The 19798-nt window shown below is 43.9% G+C and overlaps 1 protein-coding gene across 1 annotated transcript in view; it reads left to right on the top strand.

Annotated features, from left to right (window-relative positions):
• Positions 1 to 19798, top strand: part of ZGRF1 (zinc finger GRF-type containing 1) — a 2981513-nt gene that overhangs the window by 2453895 nt on the left and 507820 nt on the right. The window contains 1 exon segment of the mRNA XM_044061551.1: positions 1525 to 1648. Coding sequence (XP_043917486.1) covers positions 1525 to 1648 — 124 coding nt within the window.

The raw sequence follows: 19798 nt of genomic DNA, 5'->3' as shown, positions 1-19798 counted from the left end.
GGCATCTACTCTTCAGGTACATCTAGCTGCGATCTCCAATTTCCATTTCAGTATGAAGAGCTCATCTTTGATGTCCCATAAACTCTGCATAGCTTTTTTGAAGGGTTCCATGATGCACAGATCCCCTTATAAGGAACCTTCAGCTCCATGGGGCCTAAATTTAGTTCTCCAATCACTGGTTTATCCCCCTTTTGAACAGTCAGACAAATGCAATCTAAAATTCCTTTCTTGGAAAACATTGTTCCTGGTGGCCATCACTTCAACCAGGAGGCTCACAGAGATTCAAGCTTTATCATGTAAACCTCCTTGTATAATTTTTCATAAAGACAGGGTGTCTTTGAGAACTAATCCTTCATTTCTGCCCAAGGTGATTTCGAAATCCAGTCTTAACCAGACTATTCAACTTGCAATTTTCTTTCCCAATTATGCTAATAAAGGGGATTATTATCTCCATTTATTAGATGTCCATAGACAAATCTGTTTCTGCTTACACAAGACAAAAGAGTTCAGAAAATCAGATCAGTTGTTTGTTTCCTTTTCTTGAGTGGCAAAAGGGAAACCTGTGTCCAAAGGTACCCTAGTTAAGTGGATTAAGGACTGTATTACCTTTGTCTATAGCAAAAGCAATTCACCGATACAAAGACCAGTAAAGGCACATTCCACCAGCGCAGTAGCCGCATCTGTATTGTTTCATTTCAAAGTTTCCTTAGATGACATTTGTTCAGCGGCTGCTTGGGCTTCGCCTCATACCTTTGTCACTCATTACAAACTAGATCTGGTCTCTAGGGGAGGGGCATCCTTTGGCTTGATGGTCCTCAGAAATATTCTTCCGTGAGACCTCCCAAGGTTTAGGTTGCTGGGGACTCTGTCCCAGTGTCAAGGATTATGTGAAGATTAACATCATCAGATAAAAAGTTATGTCTTACCATAATGTTCCATCTGTGTTGTCAATCTTCAACATTGCCCTGTGGCATACCCCCCCCCTTCCCCCTATCCTAAGGACTCCTGGGATGGATCGGACCCGCAGCATCAGAGGTCCTCTACTCTAGATTCAGATAAAGTTCTCTCCTCCTCTTCCTTTTATGGTAGTGCTTATCTGTCAATATCTTATGCAAGCTTAATCTGAGGTAATTTGGTGAGGAGCACTGTGCAAAGAGCTGAGTTTGAGAGTTTTTGGAGCACGGGGACTTAAAAAATGGCCGAGTCGGTTCCGAGGGTTCAGAACCGAACCCACTGTCAAGGATATGTGAAGATCAACAACAGAAATTACACATTATGGTAAGACATAACTTCTTTTTTTTCATTATTTAAAAGAAATTCCTTTTAAGTTTTTCGTTCATGATCCAGGTACATGTTATCCTATGATTTGCTGATATTCCTTAATTAAATTGCCAAAAAAATGATCTAAAGAGGTCTGCAAAAACTTTTATTAATCTTTTAATATATGAAAACCACATCTTTACAAAACATTACTCTGATATTATTTTTTTCATTTATTAATTCTTCATCCACTTATTATCACAGGTTTGAATGCGAGAAACTTATTCTTGTTGGCGATCCTAAGCAGTTGTCGCCTACCATTCAAGGATCCGAGGGAGCCCATGAAACTGGCCTAGAGCAGACTCTCTTTGATCGTCTTTCTTTAATGGTGTGTATCTAAAGGAGGTGGCAATGTAAAATCTATACTCTACTTGATGTAACAGCTTTAATATGAATATGGAACAACTGAATTTAGAAAATTGCATCACCTTCAGCAGGTCCTGCAAATGGGATCACTAGTATTATGAGTGTTTTTTGTGAAAGAATTTCTTAAGACTTCACTTCTGTCTCTTCTTGCTTACAGTAGATGCAAACATCACCATCATCTTAAATTGCAGTACAAAAATATAGTTACCCTACTGCCTTGTTCAAAATTCTTTCTTGACAGATGATCTGATGTTGTTGCCTTCATTTGCTCTCCAACCTGTGGGATCTAGTTTCTGGTTTAAAAGTGTAATTTGAAGTAGTTTACTTCATTTGGTCTTCAACCTGTAGGTTTCGGATCCACATCGGATCCAACACGGCCGCATTTTCCAGCTATGGATCTGAGCTCCAAGTTCCTCTCCTTATCCATAATGCCCCCTGTCTCCCTTCAGATCTCGTTTGCTGACAGCGTTGGTACAAGCGTGGTTCCAAATTCCAGTTTTGTGGGTATCGTAAGTGTGTGAAAACTTTGTAATTTCTATCTTACTCTCTACTTTATATCTTTCTTTCCTTCCCGCATCTGGGTCGGACAAAAAAGTTTTTTCTTCTTCCTTACTTTAACTTTCTTAAAGAGCACATGTGTGTGTGTGTGTCTGTGTGTGTGGGTGTGTGTGTGTGTGTGTCTGTATGTCTCTGTGTGTGTCGGGGTGGGAGGATGGCATAATGGTTAAGGTGTTTACCTTAGAAACGCAAGATGCAGCGTTTGATTCTCTTATAAGGGTTGGGAGAGTGGCCTAATGGTTAAGGTGTTTGCCTTACAGACACAAGGTGGAGGGTTTGAGTCTCACAAGGGATAATTGGCTAGGCTTAGGTTCATAGGTTCATACTAGGCTATCTGCCCTAGGGCATTTATAAGCCTAGCCAGAGTTGTGTGGCTTTCACCACCCCTTAGGTTGAAGAATACTATACCCATTAGTTTGCCGTGCCTCTGTCCAGCAGTGATACAGAGATGATCCCCGGGGTAAACCTACAATCTCCCATCCACTGGTCAAGATTCCTCTTGAACAGAGCCAGCGAGCTGCTGCAGGTGTCGGGTAAGATACATTCCGAATGGGGCATTGTACTCAATCATTGGTCTGATAAGTGAAGAGTACAGGGGAACAATGACCTCCCTTGATCTGGATGTGAATCCCTTCATAATCAGGTGGGCAATGTAGAAGGTCCTCCTAACCACTTTGGCAATGTGAGTGTCAAAAGAAAGGTTACTGTCAACTTGGGTCCCCAGGTCCCTGATAACCTCTTCTGTGCTTAATGGATTGCCACCTATGTGGTAACTTGGGGTTACCTTGTTTTTACCAAAGGGTATGACTATACATTTTTTGGCGTTTAGCTTAAGGCCATGGCTCTGGCACCAGTTATCCGTTTCTATGAGACATCTCTGAAGGATATCTGTGTCTGATGGATTTTCAACTATGGCGCCCAGTTTGCAGTCATCTGCAAACTTTGTCAGCCACAATCCTCCTATGTTTGCCTGCACTTCTGAAAAGTAGATGCCGAACAAGAGGGGGCCCAGGACTGAGCCTTGTGGGACACCGCTTGTGACCAGCTTGGAGTCTGACATGGCACCAGCAACTCTAACCCTGTGGGTTCTGTCCTTGAGCCAGTTTGCAACCCATCTTGTGACATATGGGTTTACATTTAAGCTGGTGAGCTTTTCTATGATACCCCAGTGGGGTATTGTGTCGAAAGCTTTTGCAAGGTCAAGGTAGGCTGTGTGAACTGCCTTACCCTCATCAATGGCCTTGGTGACTGTTTCAAAAAAGTCGACCAAGCTCAAGAGGCATGATCTGCCCTTGACAAAGCCGAATTGGGTAGGATCCAATGTCTGTAGGTCCCCTATGTCTTTATTTATGAGTTCCATTATGATCCTCTCCATAGCTTTGCAGACCAGGCTTGTTAAGCTTATGGGGCGGTAATTACCAGGGTCCGTAGAAGCACCGCCTTTGTGGAGTGGGACCACAGTTGCCGTACTCCACTCTTTGGGTACGTATCCTGTGGTAAGGCTAAGATTAAACAGCAGCCTTATGTGTAGGTTTAGTTCCTCATTGAGTTCGTGTAGCACACAGCCGGGGACACCATCCGGTCCCATTGATGCTGTGTTTTTAGCTTTAGAGAGAGCAGCTCTCACCTGGGCATTTGAGATGATTGGGAGGCTACACTCTGCTGGGATAGATATTTCTCCTTTTGGGGGGGGAGGGGAGAAATTTTCAGTGAACCTGTCTGCCAGTATGTTTGCAATGTCTGTGGGTTCAGTGATTTTTGTATCATTTTGGACTAATTCTGAGCATATCTGGGAGTTTCCACCCAGATTTCTAACATAGCTAAAGAAGGCCTTATGATTGTCTTTTGAGTCCTTGGCAATTTTTCTCTCAAAGTTGGCCTTGGATGATTTTATGAGTGATCGTAGTTTTTTACTAGTATTGATCAGAGATGTCTTCCCTTTTAGGGATTTTGCTCTATCTTGTAGTAGCTTTCTCCTCTTGTTGTAAAGTTTGTTTATGGCTGGGGTCCACCAGATCGGGCGCTTGCCTTTGGTGGAAAGGGTCTTGATTTTATTTGGGATTGCTTGATCCATGCAATCCTGGAGTTGCTTGTAGAAAGCATTTGTTAGGGATTCAGCAGCGTGGGTTGTGGTTTCCAATGGCTCAGGGGCCTTGAAGGATACCACACCAGTCTTAAGAAGTGTGAAGTTGGCTTTTGAGAAGTTCTTCACTGTGGTCTTTTTGGTGGGGGGGGGGATGTGGATCTCCAGTGAGATTAGTTTATGGTCTGATCTCACCAATGAGGGATATACTTCCGGTGTGGAGCATTTTGTCCCCATGTTTGTGATGATCAGGTCTAGTTTATTTTCACCTCTTGTGGGAATGGTGACACGTTGTTCCATAGCATTTGAGTTTATGAACTCCAGGAACCTTTGGGCTAGGGTATTGGGGCTTGAGTAATGTTCCCAGTCTATGTTTGGGTAGTTAAAGTCACCCAATATGATGGTGTTTGGATAGACATTTATACTCTCCAGTGTCTTCAGGAAGGCTGTGTGTGGTTCCTGAGTTTGAGAGGGTGGCCTGTAACATGCTACAAACTGTAGAGCAGTTTTGCCTATGGTTAATTGCACCTGAATGGTCTCTGATGCTTCGTGAGTTGCCACCAGCCTGGAGGTGTGGGTATCCTTGATGAATATGGATACACCCCCTCCTTTTGTGGTACGGTCCGGGTTTTGGGGCCGGAACGCATGATATGAGGTAAAACCTGATAGTGCCGGGGTGCTCTCAGGAGCCTTGAACCAGGTTTCAGTCACAGCACAGACATCGATGTTCTCCATACTGAGGAGGGCTTCGAGGGCGTGCATCTTGAGATTTAGACTTCTGGCATTGAGCAGCATTACCCTTAGCTTTTTGCATTATTGTTTTCTAGGGCGGTGGGTTTAGAATTTGAGCCTTGTCTAAAAAAGGCACTATGGGGGTGGCAAGAGCCTTTGCCAATATCCGGAAACCCAGGGGTGACAGGTGCAAGCCGTCCCTTGCAAAGCAGCATGGCTTGTCAAGCATGTCATTCCAGGCAGACAGACATTGGATCCCCTTAGAATGACACCAGAAATTAAGCCAATTATTAAAACTGATCATTTTGTCTCTGTATTGTGGCATCATTCTTGGTGAAGGTAGGATACTGCTCAGGGTCAGGGTCATACCAGCCTGGGCTACATAATCTGAGAGCTCCTTTATGTCTCTCTTCATGCAGTCCAGGGAGGTACGTCTCAGGTCATTCACACCGGCATGGACAATGACTGAGTCATATTTGTACTTGCTGTGGAGTGACCTGAGTTCTTGTGTTATGTGGCGGATTCTAGCGCCCGACAGGCAGCTTACTGTGACCCTCTCCTTTTTTAGTCTGGTGAGTGAGACGTCAGTGTGTCTGACTATGGAGTCACCTATGAAAAGTGTGTCTGGCATTGTGTTTGGCCTTAAGGGCTGTGACTGATTTGCACACTGACTTTGTGATCTGTGTGTTGCTTGTGTTATGTCATGAGGTGGCAGTTGTTTGGGTGTCTGCTTTGGAGGCCTCTGCTGTTTTGGTAGATTTTTGATCAGTGCCTCCGAGTATGTCTTTGTGTGTTTATGTGTTTGATTTGTAGTTGTGATAGTTCTATGTGAGACTGGGTTTATGGTGTGTGTGGTTACCTTCTCCTCCTGTCTGGTTTTGCCAGTCCTGAGTTGAGAGAGCTCAGCCTCCAGTTTGGCTATATAGTTGCATCTCGCATGTATTTGTGTTTTGTGGGAGGAGGAGAGGGTTGTCTGTGTACATGAGGCAATTGTAACATTGCCTCATTATTCCCAGATTCACCAGCTGAGCAGGAGAGGACGCTAGCAACTGACCCTTTGACATGCTAGAAGAAATGAAAAAGTTTGCTGTGTGACTGAGTCAGAAAGGACCTATAGGGAAGTGGGTACTCAAGGGGGTTTTAAGCTAGTGAAGTACTTTGTATAATATAGAAGTGCTTTACCTGACCAAAAATGCTTTAGGAACAAATGCTGAGCTTTACAGATAGAGAATAGACTGTTTAGATTACAAGTAGAGCAGTTCTAAGGGAAAAAATGAAGAGCAGACTTTACGGAGCCAGAAATAGTTTAACCTTGTTTAACGGCTGCCGATGGTGCTCTAGTGGCAACTCCGCTAAATGCAGAAAAGGCAATAAGTCAGTAGTACAGGCTAGCACACTTTAGTGGGCAGCCAAACAATTAAATTAAACAGCAAACAAACACTTTTCGACTTGAATTAGACTAATTTCGACTAAAATGTACTTTTAAGTGCAGATAATAAAAATGCAGTAAATAACTATGAAAACAGTTAAAGCTTGCTCTAGGTAAGCAGTAGAAGGTAAAACAAATATAAAAACAGCAGAATACTTAATCAGGAAAGCAGTCACTTTTTCAGTTCTCTGTAGCCAGGAAGACTCAACAGGACCACGTGGAGCTGTGTCTGAGCAATATGGCTTCAAAAAAATGCCAGAGGCAGATTTTAACCAGGGAACTTCAAAGAGCTAGAAATGGTCCAAAATGACCAATTACTACAGCTTCTTGTGCTGAGGTCACTTCCCTCAAGGACAGGTAGGCTATTCAAGGCTCCCCACTCCCACTGGTGAGCTAAGAAACTTCCTTCTATCCAAGTAAGGCAATGGACAACACAGGAACTACAACACAGCCCAGGATACAGCAAGGCCTGTAAACTGGTCTAACTAGTTTAGGAGAGGCAGGAAAACAAGGAATATTTTTTGTTTTTTTGTTTTTAAATAGAAACACACAGAAATGCATAAAGTCAATAAGTCAGTAGTACAGGCTAGCACACTTTAGTGGGCAGCCAAACAATTAAATTAAACAGCAAACAAACACTTTTCGACTTGAATTAGACTAATTTCGACTAAAATGTACTTTTAAGTGCAGATAATAAAAAATGCAGTAAATAACTATGAAAACAGTTAAAGCTTGCTCTAGGTAAGCAGTAGAAGGTAAAACAAATATAAAAAACAGCAGGATACTTAATCAGGAAAGCAGTCGCTTTTTTTCAGTTCTCTGTAGTCAGGAAGATTCAACAGGACCACGTGGAGCTGTGTCTGAGCAATGGCTCACAAGTGCAGTTAGCCTAGTACTAATCTGTTCTATTCTGTGTGTGTCTGTGCGTCCGTAGGCCTGGTACAGGGATGGCAGAAGCTCCTGAAGCAGGCTTCAGGAAATGCACAGAGTGTGGTCATAAGCCCTCCCCAGCTGATGGCCCCACACTGTGCGTGCAGACCATCTCAAGTCCCCCTGTCCTATTTGTGCTGGGTTCAACCCCAGAGCACTTAAGGACAGGCAATACAAGCTTATCCTTATAGGTCTGCTTCCCCGGGGGAGCAGCGGCTGCTGCATCTTCTTCCTGTTCCCTGGCCTCTGGGACTCGCACTCCAGCCAAGAGGTCCCAGGGAAAGGGACAAGTCCAAAAAAGACCTGTCTCGCAAGCAGTCCCCCGACCGCTTGTCGTAGGCGGGTCCACCACCCAAATCAGGGCCTCCTGCTAGGCCTGGGTCTCCTCAGCTGCACTCATCTAGATTTTCCCCCAAGCCCGGGGAAACCAGTAGCCAGTTCCCTTCTAGAGCCTCTCCCCCACCGGCTTTCCCGACCAGTTTTGGTGACGCCATCCTGCTCCACCCGGAGTCTCAGCAAATTAGAGATGGACAAGATGATGCTGAGATTTATCCACACACAGATCCAGATGGGGGTCTTGCCGGCACCCTCTCCCTCTGGAGGGGGCTCCTTGCAACCTTTTTTCCAACCAATAACTCCTTCTCTGAGCCAACTGATGGTTTCTGAGTTTTTGGATCCGAGGAGTCGGTGCTGACCGTACCATGTACCTTGGTGCCGTCTGTCGCCTTGAGCTTGTCGGATCTGACTGGATCGGATCTGAGTTCTTGGAGCTGTAGTCTCGGGGGTCGGATCCGAGGGGGTGCTCTCTGCTTCGAGCCCTTCCGAGCAGAAAATCCCATTCAGCATCTCGGCTCCTGGAGACTCTGCTCTGACTACCCTGTTGGGTCAGGGGGGAACGGCCCCCACAAGTACTTTCTAGGAGGTTTGTTCCCCCTCAACATTCGACGTGGTGGAGAGGGTTCTCGCAGGGTCGAGACCTCTGACCATCTTGTCCTTAGACTCTGTCCAGACCCCCTTGGCTTGGAGTGTGGTTCTGACTGTCTTGCTTTCTCAGGGACATCCCGTAGTCGCATTGCCCCAAGAAGTTACGGCGACGGAACAGCAAGAGGTTTGTGAGTCTTCCCCAGAGAGTCCCCCTGAGGAGGTGCCTCGCAAACAAACGTGTAAGAGGAGGCACTTGGACTCTTCCTCGGAGTCCCTCACTGAAGACATGGACTTTGAGGAAGGGGAAGGTTCCCCACGTTCACACCCCCCCCCCCCGAGGATGTCTCATTTGGAGACATTATGGTGCTCCTCTGCCAAAGGGGGCTGGTCTGCCCCAAAACTGATCTCAGATGAGTCTGTGTTCCTGGAGGCATTCGGCTCGGGCCCCATCTACCTCTTGGGCGTCCCCTCCTGCAGATCCTTTAGTGGATCTCATAACACCTAGGACATGGAAGGAGACGGACACCATAGAGCCCATTCCCAAGTGCCCCGAGAAAGTCTTGAGTCCCCTCATCAGATAGGATGCAGTGGAACAAGAGGTCCCCAGTAGATACAATGATGATAAGTAGCTTGCTCAGGAGAGCTCCATGGTTCATCCCCCCGATTGAGAATCAAGGGCGTTGGACCATTTTGGGAAGCGAGTATTTGCTTCAGCGACCTTCTTGGTGAGGCCACTGAACTATATGGCACACGTTATTCAACTCCAGAGAGATCTTGTGAAGGAAGTCACGGAGTCAACCCCAGAGTCCATGTCGGCGGAGGACAAGAAGTTCTCCCCCTGAATGACCACTCTCAAAGCGGTTGCCAATACGTCCATGCGACTGCTCTCTCATGCCACAGAGGGAGTCGCAAGGGCAGCCAGGACAGGTGTTGCCATCAGGCGTCACGCCTGGCTCCGATTGTGTCAATTTTCAGAGCCCTTCAAGGCGTCTTTCACCAATGCCCCATATGATGGTTCTTCCCTTTTCGAGAAATCGGTGAAACAAACACGGGTACAGAGCAAGAAGGATGGGAAGACTCTGCCCGTCGGGATCCGCTTCTCTTCTCCTCAAAGATCCTTTTCCAGGAATCAGCGAGGAACGAAGAAGGTGTGGTTCTGGAAGTCTCAGGTGTTTTCCTGGGACGCTCAGGATTCTCCTTCCCCCAGAGACAGAGGGGGTTACGACAGACGCCACCCTAGAGGCAGAGGGGGTCCTAGGATTTCCGGGTCCCTAGAACCCTTCTCGGAGAAACCCAAGCAGCAGCCCTGAGGGGTTGCCCGACTGCTCATCTCTGAAGGCAGTCGGGGATTGCCTGTTGCTACACCCAAAAGCATGGAAGTCCATTACAACAGATGATTGGGTGTTGCGAATCATATCCAGGGGATATTTTGTTCCGTTCAAGGAACCTCCCCATCCGAACAAGTTCCTCCCAAACGTCCCAGCCGCGCAACGGGAGGAAGCAGCGCTAGAAATAAGAAAGCTGCTCAAGAAGCAAGTCATCCAACCGGTCCCCCCAGTCTAGTCTGGATCCAGCATTTATTCCAGGTTATTTTTAGTGCCAAAGAAAACGGGAGACCTCAGACCACTTTTGGATCTGTCCGCGTTGTACCTGTCAGCAGCCAAGGCGAAGTTCCGGATGGTCACTCTTCAATCTATCCTGCCCTTTCTGCAAGCCAAAGACTTGATGTGCTCGATCGATCTCCAGAATGCGTACTATCACATCAAAATGGACAGGCGCTCCCGGAGGTTTCTTCACTTCTGGCTGGGAGCCAATCATTATCAGTTCAGAGCCCTTCCCTTTAGTCTCACCACAACCCCCAGGGTGTTTACCAAGGTAATGGCAGTTGTAGCAGCTCACCTGAGGGTTCAGGGTTTTCAGGTCTTTCCTTTCCTGGACGATTGCCCCTTCAGAGCATCTACTCTGCCAAGCCAGGGGCCCCTTCCTTCGGCTAGTGAACAGTTTGGGCATCACCATCAATCTGAACAAATCTTCACTGGTTCCAGTCCAGATTCTGGACATTATAAGGGCTCGGCTGGACACTACTGCAGGATAGAAAAGTTATATCATTTGAGACATATACTGTGTTTTGTTGTCAACATTTGTTACTAAAGCCTGCACGCTATTGGTTGTATGCATTATTCACTGTGAGACAGAAGTCCTCATGTATGAGAAGTATATGTTTGCTTCAGTGTTCTGCTCAGGATCACTGATCCAATCCGCATGTTATTAAATATCAAAACACCATCTGTTTAGTTGTCCTAAACACAGTTCCTTGTTTTTTCAGGTGGTCCTGAGAAGTATACTTTTCTTAAATAATTTCTCCTGAGTTGTTGTTGTTGTGTCTTTCAGTTTCGGTTAGGGGTCGCCACAGAGGAACTCCAGTCCGCTAATGAGTGGCACTCGATTTTTCGTGCTGGCTTACCAGGCCTAACACACAACCTTCAACGAAGGAACGCCCATTCACGCATGCCGCCACACAGAAGATGCTCTAACTGAGAATCGAACGGGCAACGTCTAACTGTGAGGCGACTATGCTGCCGCAGCACCACTACCGCAGTAGTATTGATTGATTGTGTGTCTATATTGTTTTGGTGAGCATTCTGTTATACTGCCATCTCTTACTGAGGAGTTAGCTTCTCATAGTTGATGGAAAATCAAAACAAAGATGCATGCGATTCTGTGAATAGACGAGAAATGCATACCCTGGAACATGAGTGCAAATATCCCAGATGTAGCTTGCTTCCACTTCTGGGCCATATCGTATCTACTGTGTCAGGAAGTCACTGAATTCCCTAAAAAATTGAGAATGTTACAGAAATTGCCATTTTGAATCTGACAGACTTGGTTTAGCTGTGGTATGATTCATGAAGACCTTATTCATTCATTAATTTGCCATTTATCCACTTGAATCCAATTCAGAATCATCAGGAAAGACCATGCCTGTTCCAAATTCAGTGAGGACAAGGCATCGAAACTCATCCTGAATGGGTGCCAGCCCATCAAAGTATCCGTACACACACACACACACACACACACACACACACACACACACACACACACACTCACACACACACACACACACTCACACTCACACACACACACACACTCACACTCACTCACTCTTAAAAAGCACACACCAGTTGAGTGTTGTAAATTCCCCTACTGCATGTCTTTGGGATGTAGGAGGAAACCAGCACACCTAACAAAAACTTCATGTGAGTATATGGAGAATGTGTAAACTACACAAAGAAGATACTGTAGCCGAGCACTGATCTGGAGAAGCAGGCACACTGAGGCAGCAGTACTAACTGATGCACCATGATGTTTACATGCGTGTCTTTGTATTTTCACTCATGCAGTACCTTTCTACATTTGACTTTCTGATCCGAATCCTGTTAGGTTGGCATCATACTCTTTAGCTGATCCTTTTCTGTATGTCTCTTAGCTAGATACTTAACTGTTAAAGTGATGGTTTATATATATATATATATATATATATATATATATATATATATATATATATATATATATATATATAAAATATGCCCAACTGGATAAATGATAATTGGAAACATTCTTCTTGGGGCTTTAAACTGTGTGAAAGATACAGTTTTATGTCCCTCTGTTTAGGGATCATTGCAAATACTAGCAAAAAGGAGACAAGTATAAAAAGCAGTACTTAACCAGAAAAAATATACTTGTAGAGGAAATAAGGCAACCTCTGCTCTTCTTTAAAAAATATTTAATGATCCACCACAGGACAGTAAAACGCCATCCAGGAGCACAAAACCACAGCAAAGGCAGCAACAAAAAAGAGCATTTGCTCTTTTTTGTTGCTGCCTTTGCTGTGGTTTTGTGCTCCTGGATGGCGTTTTACTGTCCTGTGGTGGATCATTAAATATTTTTTAAAGAAGAGCAGAGGTTGCCTTATTTCCTCTACAAGTATATTTTTTCTGGTTAATCATTGCAAATACTGCCAAATCAGAAGCCCTAGGCTATCTTCAAGGATATCATTCATCTCCTGCAGCTGAATGTCCATAATGCCAAGTTGTACTGCAGTGGTAGTTCATGCAGTCATTTGTTCTTTGTTCCCCAGTTAGCACACAAGTGAACATATGGTAATGTGTCCATTGATAAAAAGTGAGGGCAGTCCATTATTTTGTGCATTTTGTTTTTGCAAGTTGTCTGTTACAGAAAGAATCCAGGCTTGTAGTTTGATTTTTTTTTTATTGGTTATGCAGTTTATGCCTTATTCTTAGTTGTTAACTTTTCTCCCATCAAATGCTGCTGCCTACAGAACATTTCTTCTGATATTTTCACTGTGTCTGCTGCCTAATTTTGGATCACAGCACTTCTAATTGTGATTTCTGATAGGAATTCACCATTTGCAAGCATCTTAGCAAGCAAAGCTAAGCAGTGTTCTTAAATTTCTTAGAGATGACATATTCCCGAGAGGCCTCCTCATCCGTTTGTCTCTGTGTTTGAGAAAAAGGACTCTGAATTGGCTTCTGCAAAGTGGAGTAACTATTCAGCAAGTAATATAGATACATATCTCTCACTTAGCAGAGATAAAGGATTTATCATTACATTTCTTGCTTCAGTTGTATCTGCATAACTCACTCCCTGCCACTGACCTTCATTTAGTTGGGCATTATGTTGTTAAAAACTGTTAGTTCTGTCCTCATCACCATCTCCTGGAGACTTCGTTGATGTAGTATTCAGTTGTAACAGCATACCTAGCTGTCAGTACTTCTTATCACCTACTAAATAGATTTTATCCTGCTAAGGATATCACAGACGGCCAGCTTTCAAAGCTTCAGGGTACCTTCCATGAGCCCAAACCATTATTCAGCTTGAGCTAAACTGACTAAAAACAGTGGTTTCAGAGCTTTCCTGAAAAGAAGTTAAAAAAGAATGAAATCTGATGCAGAAAGGTTGAGGAGTGTTTTCCTGCTCTGATTTTGCTGTCCGGGTCAGATCCAAAAGTTCCTTGATGGTCGGAGCCAACAGCCTTTTGGATCCGTCCTTCATTTTCTGGGTCTCAGTTTGCTGCAGACCCAGTGAGTATGAAGCTACACTCATCCATATTGTATTCAAGACCACTTTCAGTGACTACTTCTGCTCAGTCATCCAGAAGCCTGACAAAGCAAAATGTTGACAGGATGATGAAGAAGTTCCTTAGAATGCAGATCCAGCTTTGGTTTCTCTCTGTATCATCTTCTGAGAATGTGCCAAGTCTTGGGCCAACTGCCCCCCTTTTTCCTTCTCCAGTCCTGGTTTTCCATTCGGATCCGATCTGTCCCAGAGCACCCACCTTTGCCAGGGCAGACAGTCTGAGTTATTTCACCTATGGCAGCTTCCAGTCTTCTTTTGACACTATTATGTTCAGATCTGGAAGAGACTCTAGCTTTAGGGGTCAGGGCTGAAGGGGATGGCTCGACACCAAAGTTGTCGAAACCGTCCCTTCCCCTCAGCACATTGGCATTCAATATCCCGGCCTTGAGATTAGTTTCAGGATTGAGACCTATTAGTTCCAAGGTATATTTTTTACCTAAAGATAGGAAGAAGCTGCACAACCAATGGCATCCCTTGGCCTTTGAGGCTTTTGAAATGGTCCTTTCGATACTGAATGAGAAGACACATCCATCTGAACCCCGGCAGGAATCGGCTTCTACTTCACATCTCCGTGTCAGACAAGGATAGTCAGTACCACAGGCTTCTCAGGCTATATGCTAAATTAGCTTCCAGTCTGATACAGAACCTTCCGATCTCCCACCGGAACCAGTTCATAAGAAACAGACATGCAAGACAAAGCACATAGATTCTTCTCCAGAGTCGTTCACTGAAGACAGATTTATTTATGTAGTTACATTTGTTTACCACGAAAGTCCACTGGGCCAAAGTGAGCCCACTTTCAGTGGAGGCCTGGGGAGAAGAGCTCCACATAAAGCTGTACATACAGTCAGAATTTACAATTTACAATCAAAATTTACATACAGTCAACATTAACATACATAGTTAAATAAACATTGCATTTCTTAGGTAACTAAAAAAGGTACAAAGACAAAATCATAGGTAAAAGCTCACTATTGGAAGTCAACAGTAAGTATAATATATTCAGATAAGTATGCTTTTGAGGTGTCTCAGCCAGGTTTACTAAGAGACAGTTGTAGTAATATGTATTTAATGTGAAGAGTTTATCATAAGAATGAGAATGTCTGTGAGAAGTTTAGGGTTGCCACCTCTAGCGATGCTGAAAACCGGACCCAAGCCACACTCCCTGCACTACCTTTGACTCCACTCAGACCCAACCCACATCCACACCCATTCTATGACAAAAATACATACATTATTAGGGTGGAAAGTCCCATAAAGTCCTTTTTTACATACCTAATATAGGTTGCATGACTGTGTTTTTTTTGTTGTTGTTCTGGAGTACATCTGACTCCACCACATCGACATTGCTTGCTTTTTAACAGACAACGGCATTCTGTACACCCCTCTGAACACAATACCGGAGTTTGTACTGTACTTTCCGAAATACTAGCAAATCATTCTGATTGCCAGATAGTCTGGAAAAATACCAGAGAGGTGGAAAGCCCAGGTATGTTAGTAGTACGGTTTAGAAGTCATTGATGAAAATTCTTTAGTTGCATATATTTGGGGTTCAAAACAATGTGAGTTGAAAGGTGGCCTAGATTTGTTAGGGAATCAGGATTATGGGGGGTTGATAGCTGGAGCATGAGCAGTGCCATAGAGTTGAGAAATGTATACTTGGGGACTTTTTGAAAGAGGAAGCATTGCAAGTGGTCCTGATTGATGATGGAAGTGCATTCCAGAGTTTTGCAATAGGAAATGAGTAGAGCAGATGGCCAGCAGGAAGTTTTGATTTTTACTTGCAAGAGAAATTGCTGAAGGCGAAATCTCCCCTAGATCTCCCTTAGATTACCCAAGGAAGATGTCACCTTTGGTGAGATACTTGAATTGATGAAGCAGATGGGGGGGGGGGGTGTTGGTCCACTGATAACCCTTCGGCAGATGAGTCTGTGTTCTTGGAAGCTTTTGGTTCCAGCTCAACATCGTCCTGGGTAGTTCCACACCATGACCCACTCATTGAGCTTTGTAGCTCAGTGGGCTCGGAAGGACCCTGAAATGCTGGAACCCATTCCCAAAAAAGCCTGGCAGGATTTTGGCAGTACCAAAAGAAAGAAGGCATTGAAGCAAGGTCCACCAGTGGATATGATGGTCGTAGTGTCAGCCCCCTAAACAGGGAATCTGGGGTTATGGACCAGTTTGGGAATCGCACAAACACTTCAGAGACTGTTGCATTTGGAGAGCTGAATTACTTAGCCCATGTGAACATATTTCAGAGAGACCTAACCAAGGACCAGAATCACTTAAATCAATATGTGAAACACAAAATTCTGGATGGTCACAATTCAGTCCATTTTGCCTCTGCAGAGGAAGGACGATTGGATGTCCATAGATCTCAGTGATGCATACTAGTATATAAAGATAGAAAAGCATTCGAGGAGATTCCTCCAATTCCAGCTAGAGCCAATCATAATCAATCCAGAGCCATGCCTTTTGATCTCACTACAGCCTCCAGGGTGTTTACCAAGATGATGACAGTGATGGCAGCTCACCTTCATCTGCTAGGGTTCCATGTTTTCCCATACCTTGACAGTTGGCTCCTATCTGCAACCTCAGTTACCTGTTATGAAGCCATCAGGGTCCTTCTATGCCATTTGATGTAAGATCTAGGATTACAGTCAGCCTTACCAGAAGTCAGCTTACCCCTACTCAGCAGACAGAATTTTATCAGATGTTGCTGATTCAAGTTTACAGATAGTCAGACTTCCCCGTTCTAGGGTGCTCTCCCTGCACCTCACGGCCACTCAAATTCTCCATCACCCTTCTCCTCCGGCAAGACTAATTCACTGCCTCTTAGGCCTAATGGCGTATACTAAGTACATGGTTCCTATAGTCAGATTTTACATGGGAATGCATCAATGGACTCTAGCAGTGCAGTGGTCCCAAAATGGTCATCTGTAATATACAAAAATCTGCCTCACTCACATCTGCAGACAACACATATCTTGGTGGCTAAAGTCTCCTTCAGTAACAAAAGGATGTCCGTTCCAACTAGATTAATGTGTGAATGTAGTGACCATGGACATATCCCTTCTGTGGTGGTGGGGGGGGGCATTTCAGAAGGAAGGCAGTCCAAGGTACTTGGCCACACACAGAGGCCAACCTCCACATCAGTATCTTAGAGATGAGGGCAGTCCTCCTAACGTTGCAGACATTTCAGGATGTCCTCCCCATGAGTGTAATATCTGTACAGTCAGTGTTTCAGTAATCTGATACATCAACAAACAGGGAGGAACACACTCCTTTCCCCATGTCTAGAGGCCATGAGACTTTGGCAATGGGTGATGTCTGCTCATCGCTTTCTGACTGTAGTGCACATACCGGGGACGTCCAGTGTGCTAGCAGACAAATTAAGCAGAACTATCTTAATGCCTCATGAGTTGGTCCCTCGATCCAGCAGTGACAACCTTTATGTTCCATTGCTGGGGCCAGCCTTGCTGCACTCTCCCTGTATCTTACCTAAACAACAAATGCACCAGTTACTTTGCCCTGATCCCTCCACAAGGACAGTCACTGAGGGATGCTGTAGATTACAGTTGGCCCCTGGGTCTCCTCCCTGCCTATCTCCCATTGCCCTGAATGAAAAACATCATACAGAAAGCAAGAATCTGCAAGGCCAGAGTGATTCTAATTGCCCCCTTCTGTCCCCGACAAATGAGGTTCCCTTCTTGTAACCTCTACTGGTGCATCCCCCATGGATGTTGGATCAGTATCCCAACATATTGATACAGCCATCTGGTCTGCCTCCTTGGGACCAGAAATCCATGAAGTTAACTCCTTGTTTCGCCCAGTTCTAACCTTTGCCAGAGATGCAAGGCGTCCTACTTTGGCTATCCAGATCATATCTGTGTTTCAAAAACAGTCCACCAAGAAGACCTACTATAGTAAATGGAAGAGGTTTTCTATTTGTGCTATGTCAGAAGGTTTAGATCCTTTCTAGGCTCCTGTTCCTTCCATTTTGGAGTTCTAGTCTGAGCTTTTCCACAGTGGCTCTAGCTATTTCACTATCAAAATGCAAATGGCTGCTATCTCAAGCTTCCACATAGAACACAATGTGGACTGTAGATTCCTTCAAAATCTCAAAGGCCTTTTTTAAGGAAACCTTTCTCCTGTGACCATTTATCAGAGATCCAGTAGCTTCCTGAGATATTACTGTCATGCTACAGGCATTGACTTGACCACCTGTCAAGCCAGCAGCATCAGCTGAAGTTTCTCTCTTGGAAGACCATTTTCTTGGTGACTGTTAGATCAACCAGGTGGATTTCAGAGATACAACCACTTTCTTACAAGCCTCCCTATCAGTTTTTTTTTTTTTTTCTTTTCACAAAGACAGAGTTTCTTTGAGAGCGAATACATCTTTCCTTCCTACACTGGCATCTGAAACCAACTTAAACAAGTCAATAAACCAACCATTTTTTCCCCAAATTCTCAAAAAAAAAGTGAATTCATTTCACACATGCTGGATGTATATCATCAACTTAGGTTCCATCTTCATATAACTAAGCAATTAAGAAAGTCCGATCAATTGTTTGTTGCTTTCTCAAAACCTAAATCGGTAAAGCAGTTGCTAAGGTTACTGCTTTATCAGACTGCATTTCTTTCATTTACAATACAAAATTATTGTCTCTACAATATAAACCTAAGGCTCATTCTGCAAGGACAATGGCCATGTCAACAGCTTTTTCTAGTAGACTACCTATTGATCACACGTGTGCTGCAACAATTTGATAAACCCGTCACACTTTTTCACTACTTCTCTGTCTTGCTTCACAGGGAATCAGGCATCTATATCTGTCTACTGGTTCATCTGTTTGTCCGTCTTCCAGACACAGAATAGAAGAAAATTAAAGAAAAGCTTTTGTCACTGTAACTACAGTACTAATGGACTACACTGTTGCATTTTCTAGTTTTTCAGACCATTCTTTTTTCCTTGGGTCCCTCTGATGGTGTTCCTACAGATGCCATGGACAGGGTGCTTAAACACAACATCTGTGTCTGTTAGAGTGTCCTTGGTGGGTAAAGGAGAACCAGTCTTGTCAGTCCTAGGAGAAGGAGCAGGGAATACACCTCTGTCTAGCCAGACTGCTATGCCTATCTCTAGGGAGTTTTCTGTTCTGGCAGAAGTGGATCCTTTTCAGAAATTCCTGTAAAAAAGCAAAAATGTAGACATATATCTTCTCCTCTCTGTCATTTTGGACAGGTGTGATTTATTAGGCTTTGCTCAGGGTTTAGTTTAGGCTTTTGACCCTTCCAGTTCAACTGTTTCTGGTAAAGAGAAAAAGGGCACTTCATTTTCTGTAGAGGTCCATGAATTTGAACCACAGAATGATTCTAAGGGGCCAATTTATTTAGCTCATCGGGTTTCTGATTCCAATTTTGAGGAAAGTATAGCTTTTGCTAGTTTTTTTGAAGGATTCTCTTTTTCTGAAACTGTTTCCAGAAAGAATCCTTTGCTTCAGTAGGAACATAATGATATTCCACCCTCCCTGAAGAAGTATTATGATTTATTGCAACCGGATTTTCCTGCACCTACTCCAATTCCTCCTGTTCATTCAGCATTGGAGGATGTTTTTGTCACTGTGTAACTTGTTTGACAGCCAGCTTGTATGCTATACCCAAGAACGCACATAGATTTGTAAAGTTCCTCAGTTTCATAAACTTTTATATACTAATCCCAGATCAGACCCAACAACAGCTTCTTTAGTAAACCCAGCTACTTTTAAACATCTGGTTAATGCAATCCCCCTTCTGACAAGGATGGAAAGTTGTGTATAGATTTGAGGAAAAAGGTTTCTGCAACGCTTTTTTAGAATTTTTAACTTTCAAACTAAAATGTTGAAGTTATACTTGCTTCTTTTGAAAACATGAAGAATATTATGGCATCAGTTTCCTCTTCTGAGGAAAAGAGTGTTTTAACTTAATTGCTTCTTTGTTACAAAAACTGATTACACTGTGCCTTTGATTCTGCTGATGCCACTTCGAGGACTGATACACTGGAACTGTCATGAGAAGGGTTGCTTAATATTGTACTCAAAACTTCCTGAGGATGATAAAGCTGAAAGCTTGGATTCTCTCTTAGCCATGGAATTTGTTTCTGGACCATTTACTGCAGAAGTCCATAAAAGTATGATGACAGAGGTAAGCTGATTCAAAGAATTTCTCAGATTTTTCATCCTTCCTTCTACAAATTTACCAAGAGATTTAATGCTGCCCCCACAACCTTTTTCATTAAGCAAAATAAACGATTACAGCAAGCTGCT

The sequence above is a fragment of the Protopterus annectens genome, chromosome 2.part0 (genome assembly GCF_019279795.1).
Source record: "Protopterus annectens isolate FY-2018-M chromosome 2.part0, PAN1.0, whole genome shotgun sequence".
Taxonomy (NCBI): domain Eukaryota; kingdom Metazoa; phylum Chordata; order Ceratodontiformes; family Protopteridae; genus Protopterus; species Protopterus annectens.
Note: the sequence above shows the minus strand (reverse complement) of the source record. Positions and strands in the feature narration are given on the sequence as shown.